Source organism: Rhyacophila brunnea, unplaced genomic scaffold (genome assembly GCF_057557595.1).
Source record: "Rhyacophila brunnea isolate RB1 unplaced genomic scaffold, BYU_Rbru_1.0 scaffold_23, whole genome shotgun sequence".
NCBI classification, from domain to species: Eukaryota; Metazoa; Arthropoda; class Insecta; order Trichoptera; family Rhyacophilidae; genus Rhyacophila; species Rhyacophila brunnea.
Window position 1 is genome coordinate 21,994,314 of NW_028232893.1, and position 9,713 is coordinate 22,004,026.

Genomic DNA, 9,713 nt, shown 5'->3' on the forward strand with positions numbered 1-9,713 from the left:
ACGGTGGGGCAGTCCGCTCTGTTATGCCTTTCTCTAGTGTCGTGGCCGCATGTTGTAACCTTAGCGTTGCAGCCCTTCGCCATGTGTCCGTATAAATGGCACTTGGCACACTTGACAACTCCGCAAAAGTCACGCACAGGGAACGAATTCCACCACAAAAAGTCTGCCATCATTAACCAGCACCTCTCGAGCCTTTCCCGGGATCGACATTATCATATGACAACCTTCGGTCTTCGGTCCCGTCTTGTGGCTCAGCGTAACCCTCAGATGCAAGGCCAGACGCCTCCTGGGTATTGTTTATGATTGCCTCCTTGAGCTGCTCTTCTGTCGTCTCAATGGGCACATTAAAAATTATGACGCGGTGAAGCTTTCTCGCCGCGGCTTGGGCTTTTAAGCCGGCCTCCGTCAGCCCAGGGGCAGCCATGAGCCGCTTAGCCTCGTCGTCACTTTTGGGATGCACGATGTTCCCTCCTCCCCGAATCTTGCGTACCCCGGTGATGTGCACTCCCAAAGTTTCAAGCACTATAGTTTTCATGACCGCTTCCTTTGTGGCCGTCGATTCTTGACCCTCCTTAGTCGGGTAAAACATAGCCCCCGGTCTGGCGACAGCTTTCGGAGGAACTGGCGGTCATTCGGAGGCTCTAGTTAGTTGAGCCTCTCTACGAGTTACGTCACTCCAAAGAGCCCTCGGAGGAGCATTAGAAGGAGCCTGGATGATGGCTCTCGTTAAGGAGGCACGATCCTTCGCAATTGCCTTGTGCGCCTTCAACTCTATCGCCATGGCCCACGTTTCAGTGATTGCCATCTCAAGCTCCGCAGCCACTGCGTTCACAATTGCTCTGGCAATATGACTGTCCTCCTCGAGGGTGGCAAGCGCCCTCTTGATGGCAAGCGTCGCCCTGGATGCACTCTCTTGAGACTCATAGAGAATGCTCAAAGCCACGGGACTGATATCTTCGCAAGATGCTGAGGCTGAACCAGTCCTTGACTTAACGCCTTTGCCCTTAGAAGTGGACGCGCTTTGCTTGTTCTTCTCTTTTTCCTTTTTTTTTCTTTATCAGGCCTTGGGGGGCAGCTTGGGGTCATCAATACCTTCAGCCACGTCTGACTTCCGCTTCTTAGCGGACATTCCTTCCACTTACATGGGTACCCTTTGTGGTTAACCATGGCGCGCTAGGTAACTTAGCTCTTCACACGTTACGTAAGCGTATAAATAACTTTGTGTCTTTTCACTTTAATGTCAATTAGGGTGTTATGAGCGCCGTTCCAATATGGAATGACGCTGTTAATTTGCTGGTGTTAAGAATATAAATCGCGAGTAAAACTGGAGTATTTTTAAATATAACGTTTATACGGCCATGCACGATCCTTATAGTTGTGACGTGTAAATTTTACAATTATTTAGGCTTTCAAAAGTTATAGCACGGTCAAAGAAATATTTGGTGATTGTACCGCAGAGGTGGACACGAGCCAAATATTATAAGTACATTCATTCACTCAAAAAAAAAATTAAACTATCCCGTTTGGTTATAAATAATTATCCTTAGTAAGTATTTCTAAGTTTAGACGGAGAAATAAATTTATTGAAACACGACTATTCACGCCGAAACTGTCTTGCTAATCATTAAAAATGGACAGTGTCCAACCATCGAGGTGAATCTTGAATACCAGACTCGCCCGGATAAGGCGAGATGGAGGAAATTCTTGTAGGATAAAACCCGCTCTGGGTTCTTGAGCTAAGTAACACTAAGTAGGTATGATAATGGTGAATATATTATTTTATGGTGTACCAACTACGATAATTTTGAAAACACAAAAATACCTACTCAACAGTAAGTAATTCAACTCTCGGTTCAGAAGTAAGTAATGAAAAGCAAACCCTTAAATATTATAATATAATACATCGAAGAATAATAACTACTGTCCATTAGAATATTTAAATATTTATAATAAAATCTAAACATGTGAAATTAATAATTACCTAGGTACCCAATTATATTAAGGAGGTTTATTTTACAGAATGTAGACTTTTTAGCCAGAAATACGAAAACCACAGACAAGCGAAAGCGGAAGTAAACGCTCTAGAAAAACTGAAGTTTCTTTGTCGTCAATCGTTGAAGACGTGAACATATTTTTACCGGCGCTTCACACGTTTCGTGTCATCTACGACTTAAAAGTGAGTATTTATCAAAAATGTGAAGTGAAATAATTTCCGTGTTATTCGTCAATTCATGTGAAAAGCCAAAGATGAAAAAATACGCCGACAATACTTGGCGATTAACTGGATGACTTCGGATGTCAAATTTTTGACTCAGTGCAATGTGTTTTGACTTGTAAAAATTTGATTTCGTCCTTTTAATTTGCGCGCTTACGCTCATATTATCACCCTCGCGTTACTTTAATTTACACGTAGATCGTGAAAGCTACGACTACAGCTAATTTATTTCTGTTATATGAAGACAAAATTATTAGGATTTCTACTAACCTTACTTTGCTTCTTTGTACTTACATCTGTATAGTTTTTCTTATTATTATTGAGATTATGTATAGGACATGAGTGATTATAAAATTGTTCAAGTCATCAATTTAATAACCAATTATTGGAATGGAATTGGACATTGTTATTTATATGGCATGTAGCGCATTTGACCGTTTGAAATAGTGTAGTTGTTGGATTTTTAACTGATGTCATCAGTATCCATATAGGTACACGCCATTATTTGCCCGCGGAAGTTATTTTTGTTAATTATGTCGTAGAGGAAAATTGTTCAGTACTGGAGAACTAATAAACTGGCTTTCTAATGACACCAGTCATGGGATATCTTTAACTGATTTATGAAGTCTAACCTAACCTATAGCTATATGGGTTGTATCGACTATTTTTGGCAAATTTATTATACTTAATAGCGCATGTACACACACATGCATGGATTTACTGGCATCGACTGTCTCACCAATCTCATTCTTCAAGCGTACGCGAAACCAGTTGTCATTTTATGGCATTATTTGACTGCTTGTGAAAATTGGTAAACATCCAAAGTACTCTGCGCGGTTTAGTTCATTTTTTTCCAGCAGGTTCGCCACCATCATTCTACTAAGCAGGCATCTCATAAGCTCCAACCGTCGCGTGATAATTCAGAGGCCTCTGAACTTTATCTATGGATGCAGTCTTGCAATTTGCACGATAATACGTGTTTACACTTGCATTTTTTTTGTTATGGCCGCAGTAATATGTACTAATAATAAAGTTCCCACCACCACCCGTCATATGCACGGCCGCTTTCTATGACGCTTTAAACGCGTCTGAAAGAAGTGATTTTAAGTGCTCATTCCGTCCTGAGACGGAGACGCACGGGACTGATGCTGCAACCCTGTGCTCTGTGCTTAGAGAAGAAAGTTAAAAAAGATTTTTTTTTTGTTTTTGGGCTGGCTCTGCAATATGTACTATCCAGCAGTAAATCCATGCACGTGTAAACGGGGTATTAGCTTTAACTACTTAATGCATACAGGTATTCATAACCTATCAAATGGCACCATACAATAACAACAATGGATCTCGCTTATGCTTGAAAAATAAGATTAGCGAGACAGTCACCAATATTACATGTACACAGTTATTATCGCTGTAGTTTAATTTACACACTATTGGTGCCAGCAAATCCATCCATGCATCCAATTTGCTGTGAATGCCCCCTTTCAAGAAACAGTTAATAAGTTACCAATGTTGTATTTGCAGAATGCGTTACGTGGCCGCTTACTTGCTCGCCGTGCTGGGCGGAAAGGCATCGCCTGTGGCGGGAGACATCGAGAAGATCCTCAGCTCCGTCGGAATTGAAGCCGACGCTGCCAGGCTCAAGATGGTCATCGCCGAGCTCACCGGAAAGAACACCGAAGAGCTCATCGCCATGGGTAAGCTGTTTATCTACTTCAGTATATTGAGAAGTAGACGTTGAAGAAAGCCTTTTATGACATTTGGTTATTGGCCCTTTACAAATACATCGATTCAGTGTTGACAAATTGAATTTTCAGGAACTAACCTAACGATTTCAATCTATGCATATCGTAAGCAATGAAGTCTGCAACATCGCTTATTTTAATCGAGAGATTATTATTTAATATGCCGGTTTGTGCATTTCTGGAAGTCACTGTTATTAACATTCAATCAGTCGTTGTCTACATATCGTAATCTGTTTCAACCAAATGTCACTTGTTCTGTCGGTGTTGCTGTATGGTAGTAAGTCATAACACACATTCGAAGGATCAAAGCAACTGTATACTAAACTCTGAGAACATATGGAATAGGGTGTAATAGGGAGGTTGAGAACTGGATCGAAACACAAGTGATAATGAACCTGTCTTGCCTGTTCTTCAAGCCAACTGGATTTCCACATCCTGGAACGCGAAGGCTGTTTCATACCATACACAGTGTATATGGCGGAGCCACGGGAGCTAATAGGACAAAAAATGAGTAATAGGCCAAACTAGAGAAAATGTATGCATATTCAAGTTTAAATTGTTCCACTATATCAAGAAATTCATGAAACGATACAATGATGATTCTCATACATACCATCTTTCGGCTGACAGACACTGCTGAAAAATGTTTTCTCTGACGCTAGCTGATTGCGTTATTTAATGTGTTTTATTAATATAGAAGGCTTATCATGATGTTGTTTGTTTGCAGGTCGTGAGAAGCTGTCCTCCATGCCCAGCGGTGGAGCCGCAGCGGCTGCTGCTCCTGCCGGCGCTGCGCCCGCAGCTGCAGCTGAAGCCAAGAAAGGTACTAAATCACTGACACTATCCCACTAGACTCAAACCACCGAGACAATAATGTCTCAAGTGAATAAATGCATTTCAGATGTTTGGACAGCGTTGTACTTTCGGTGTTGTGAACGGGAGCAGGAAATATATTGGGATTCCCACTTGCACAATCTTTTCCCAACCAGGGTTCTGTATAACCAAGACTTTGATAATGTAGAAGTACTACTCACATGTGATATGAAACTCTCGCCGGAGGATATCAGCTCTTTTTTATGTTTGGCCCATACAAAATAAATGGTCAAATTAACTTAATCTGAATCATACTATGTTTATAGGGAGCATCGTGTTTTATTTATGTCAAATGGTTAGTGCGCCATGAGACTAAAGCGACATTCATGCAGAGTGCTTCCAAACTATGTTGCATGCGACGACAGTTATTTTTTTCAAACAGCGTTATCGACATTGTGTGAAATGGTGCATTAGGTCAAATCACATAACAATTTAGCGGATAGTTAAGTGTGCTGCTTTAGTAAAAAGATAGAGAAACACATCTGTATTATAATACAAATGATAGCATCATTCCGTTTTGACATGATGATTTTATTATACCATCTTTCGACTGAGATATCTTGATGTCGACTCTTTTACCTGATTCTTTCCCAAATCGGAAAACTTATCCTCTAAACTTGTTGCAATTGACTAATGGTTGTTTGTTTTCTATTTGTCTTGCAGAGGAGAAGAAGGAAGAGAAGTCAGATCCTGAATCTGATGATGACATGGGCTTCGGTCTCTTTGATTAACTTATTCCAGCTTGACTTCTTTACATCTAAGAAACACCTCCTGGAGTTGTACAAACTATTTCTATGAAATAAACATTGTATAATTTTATAAAGCTGTTGTTTTATTTATTTTGGTAAATCTCTTTAGAGCATAGTATAATAATATGGACTGACAAATTTTACGGGTATTCGTTGTAGTCATTCATTCAACTTATTGTGTTCACATGATGTATCAAACACACTAGAGTCTGTATTCTATAAACTGGCGTACACGTCATACGGAAAGCATTGTGACACCGCGTTCAACTGTTGCAAGTTTTCAATGGGAGGGTACGAGATGGATGATGAAGCGGGGGGGAAACCGGCACGCCAGCTTATAGAGGACAGACTACATTGATTGAAAAATAATATTGGGGTTGGACTCAGTGTAGGTTCATACATTATTTGATCTGTATAAAAAGATGTAGGTGCATGGATGCCTTCCCTTTGACTGTCACGGGTTGTGATCGATGAGTTGCGTTTTACGATGACAATAAATAATACAACGCGGGTATATGTTTTGAGTGGGGCTATAAAGATACAATTGTTCAACCGACTGAATGAAAGTTTTTCAACCATGGAGAACAGGTTATGAGCTATATTCTAGATACAAACTTTTGTTGGAGCTATTTACAAATTGATGAGATGGCATTGGGTCAGAATCTTATTTAGTGAGTGGAGATAGATGACAGTCAAAAGCCAAGGACCCAGTGGAGTGTCACCGGGGAGGCGTTCATCTATTGGCTGGATAATGTCATTAAACTATATGGAATTTTTAAATATGTACAGCAAAACTGGTGGATTAAAAATCGACACGATAGAAAATATTGTTTTTCAGATTTTATGAATTTTCAGGAAAATTTTGAATTTCCGTGTTCATATTAACGGGACTTACTGTATCATATACCATTTATTGGGTCCTGCCAGAAAGGAATGTTATTCTGTAAACTTGAAATGTTATTTTGAGATACATAATAGCAATTTTAATGAACATTTTAGTTTAAACATTGTGATACTTCTTCCACCCTGTCACGTCCCAACATTGGGGCATAGGGCAAGCACAAGTTGGTGCCACTTCCCTCAGTCCATCGCCAACTCTTGCGCCTCCCGCCATGTCAGACCTGCAGCATGTAGGTCGCTCTTGTAGCACCACTGCAGGTGAGGGAGGGCCGGCCACGGCGACGGAACCCTTGAGGCTGTGCCACAAGGGTACGAAGTGCCGCACTCTTTGGCGGCATCCGGAATACGTGTCCCAGCCACGTAAAGTGTCTCTTCGTGATAACTTCAATCACCGAAGGCTGTTGTGCCTGCTCATGAACTCAGGTGTTGTAACGCGGTCGTACCAATGTACCCCTAAGATTCGGCGGAGACATCGATTCTCAAAGCTCAAAAGCTGAGACTGAAGCTTAGTAAGATGCCATGTCTCACAGCCATACAGATAGCACGCACGCGTTAAACAAACGACATTTGGTCCTCACAAAATACAGCCTTGACCTCCATGCGACTCCAAGTTGGTTGAACGCAGAGCCCGCCACACCCAAGCGGATTCCAAGCTCACTAGAAATACCACCATCATCGGCAACTGTGGCACCCAAGTATTTGAACCTGGACACCAGCTCGACGGGCAGACCGGAAACCCGCAGAGGAGTATCAGCGTCGATGCATGCAGCACTGCACATGGATTTGGTCTTAGCCGCATTCAGATGAAGATCCACACGTTTCGAGTTCGCGGCGAGCCTGTTCACGGTTACCTCCAACCTTTCGATCGTCGAGTCAAACACGACTGCGTCATCTGCATACTCCAAGTTGCACAGTCTTTCTTCGCATAGATCGGTTGTGTCATCATGATGTAGGCGTATCCCACTGTCAGGGCAAACCGTCTTACGCATTATGAAATCCATAATGATGATAAAAAGAAAGGGCGCAAGTACACATCCTTGCTTGACTCCTGACATGATTTCAAAGAGGTCAGAGGATGTTCCGGCTGCTCTCACGCGACATTCTGTATTGGTGTAGAGACCACTTATCACGGCGACCAGTTTCCGTGGGACACCATAGCCTAGCAGAGTTTGCCACAGAGATTCACGATGAGGACTGTCAAATGTCTTTTCATAGTCCACGAAGCAGCAGGCGACAGGTATATTCATCTCTTGGTACTGTTGCAGGAGGCATCAGAGAGTTGAAATATGCTCCGAGCAGGACTTCCCCGGGACAAATCCACTCTGCTGCGCACGCAAAACCTCCAGCATGGGACTTCTAATCCTGTACAGGAGAATCTGCGCCAACACCTTCCCGGGAACGCTGAGGAGAGTGATTTCTCTGTAATTATTAGTCTTGTGGGTTACCCTTTTTGTGCAGAGTAACAACGGTACCATCCCTCCAGGCTTTGGGGCACTGCTCCCTTTCCCACACCTCGTGCAGAAGGTCACACAAGGACGGCAATATAGCGCTCAGTCCGCAGAGCAGAAATTCTGCATGGATGCCATCATCTCCAGGAGCTTTCCTGCGCTTCAGTCTTTTGACTGCCTTTTTAACTTCAGCAGTTGTCGGAGGATCTTCGCAGAATCCCGATACAGTAGTGATTCCGAGGGCGGTGATCTCCGACGGAATATCGAAGGGATGCAATGGAGGTGGGCAATTCAGGACATCTCTGAAATGTTGGCGCTATAGCTCCTGGACCTTTGCAGGTTCAGTGACTGTCACTCCGTCAGAGTTGTGTAATGCAGTGACCACTGCAATGGAGGTGGGCGATTCAGGACATCACTGAAATGTTGGCGCCATAGCTCCTGGACCTTTGCAGGTTCAGTGACTGTCACTCCGTCAGAGTTGTGTAATGCAGTGACCACTGGACGTTTCCTACCGCAAATTGCTCTGGTGATGTGGAAGAGAGCACTTGGATTATTCTTGCAGGCAGCAGATTCCGCATCCTGAATGAGGTCATCCAGGCGTCGGCGCTTATCGCGGCGGGCAGAACGCTTTATCACGCGGTCCATTTTCTGGTATTCCGCGCTGCACTGTGGGTCGTATGTACCATTGTCCTGTAATTCTTTCAGGAGCCTTCTCTTCTCAATCATCTCCCATGTATGAGGTGACATCCAGTCCGGCCTGTGCATATGCCGCTCTCCTAAGGCAGTAGTTGCGGAGCTCATAGCATCTCGGAATAATATCCATTTTCCTTCCAAGGGATCCGAGTCGATGGAAGACGTCCGAGCATCATATAAGCGCTTCTGCAGCTTCAGCTCATAGGTTTCACGCAGACGGATACTTTTCAGTTTTTCCACATCGAGTCTGACCGTCCTTTTGGGTTTTGGGACTCGTTTAAGGTCTATACGGGATTTCCCCACCAAGAGTTCGTGGTCACTGTGGATGTCTGCACCTCTATATGTTCGCACGTCTAGCAGTTCATGCCGATATTTCGCTTTGACCAAAATGTGGTCGATCTGTTTTCTTGTATTACCGTCTGGCGATGTCCATGTATATTTTTGGATGGTCTTATGAGGGAAAAGACTACCACCAATCACAAGACCATTCATGGAGGCAAAATCTACCAGACGGGAACCATTATTGTTCATTTGTCCAAGGCCATGTTTTCCCAGCACAAAGGGTCCACGTGAGGGGTCAGATCCTACTTTGGCATTTAGATCACCAAGGATAACTGCGTGATCACAGCTGGGGATATTTCCAGTGGCTTCCGCCAGACTTTCGTAGAATGCATCCTTATCTGCATCGCTAGCAGCCTCTGTGGGAGCATAGCACTGCAGAAAAGTGATGGAGCCCGACTTGGTCTTGAAAGTAGGACGGAGTAAACGTTTGATACACATAAACATTGTCATACACATGGTGCATATTACAACCGGACTTCAAGTGATTAAATAATGGCATGGCTGGTTAGCAAACAAATTATCGACCGAAATCCATCCCACGATCATCGGCATGTTGGACATGCTTGAATTATAAGATGTTTTCGTGCATTGAAAAGATTAATAAGTAGGTTAATATTAATTGAAGAAAGAACAAGGGATTAATGTTAATTTAAACTTTATGTATATTAATTAGTGAATAATTACGATTCCACTAAGAATTAACATTTTAATTGTACAGATCAAAAAATATCAAGGTATTATAGGTCATACA

General features: G+C 42.8%; 2 protein-coding genes across 2 annotated transcripts; one reads left to right on the top strand and one right to left on the bottom strand.

Annotated features, from left to right (window-relative positions):
- Positions 1-2,078: 2,078 nt before the first annotated feature.
- RpLP2 (ribosomal protein LP2) lies at positions 2,079-5,653 on the top strand. The gene is made up of 4 exons (XM_085950186.1): positions 2,079-2,176; positions 3,737-3,909; positions 4,685-4,780; positions 5,494-5,653. Exons 2-4 carry the CDS (start codon positions 3,738-3,740, stop codon positions 5,559-5,561), a joined length of 336 nt encoding a protein of 111 aa, XP_085806312.1. The 5' UTR covers positions 2,079-2,176; position 3,737; the 3' UTR covers positions 5,562-5,653.
- Positions 5,654-8,278: 2,625 nt separating this feature from the next.
- On the bottom strand, positions 8,279-9,406 carry LOC147069722 (uncharacterized). The gene has a single exon (XM_085950868.1). The coding sequence runs from the start codon at positions 9,404-9,406 to the stop codon at positions 8,279-8,281; it is 1,128 nt and encodes a 375-aa protein (XP_085806994.1).
- Between the last annotated feature and the right edge of the window lie 307 nt (positions 9,407-9,713).

What these genes read in the sequence shown, in the direction of transcription:
- LOC147069722 (XM_085950868.1), bottom strand. Translation starts at nt 9,406, where the DNA reads ATGTTTATGTGTATCAAACGTTTACTCCGTCCTACTTTCAAGACCAAG.
- RpLP2 (XM_085950186.1), top strand. Translation starts at nt 3,738, where the DNA reads ATGCGTTACGTGGCCGCTTACTTGCTCGCCGTGCTGGGCGGAAAGGCA. An exon ending in CGAAGAGCTCATCGCCATGG is followed by an intron (nt 3,910 to 4,684) that starts GTAAGCTGTTTA and finishes GTTTGTTTGCAG; the next exon opens with GTCGTGAGAAGCTGTCCTCC. An exon ending in TGCAGCTGAAGCCAAGAAAG is followed by an intron (nt 4,781 to 5,493) that starts GTACTAAATCAC and finishes TTTGTCTTGCAG; the next exon opens with AGGAGAAGAAGGAAGAGAAG.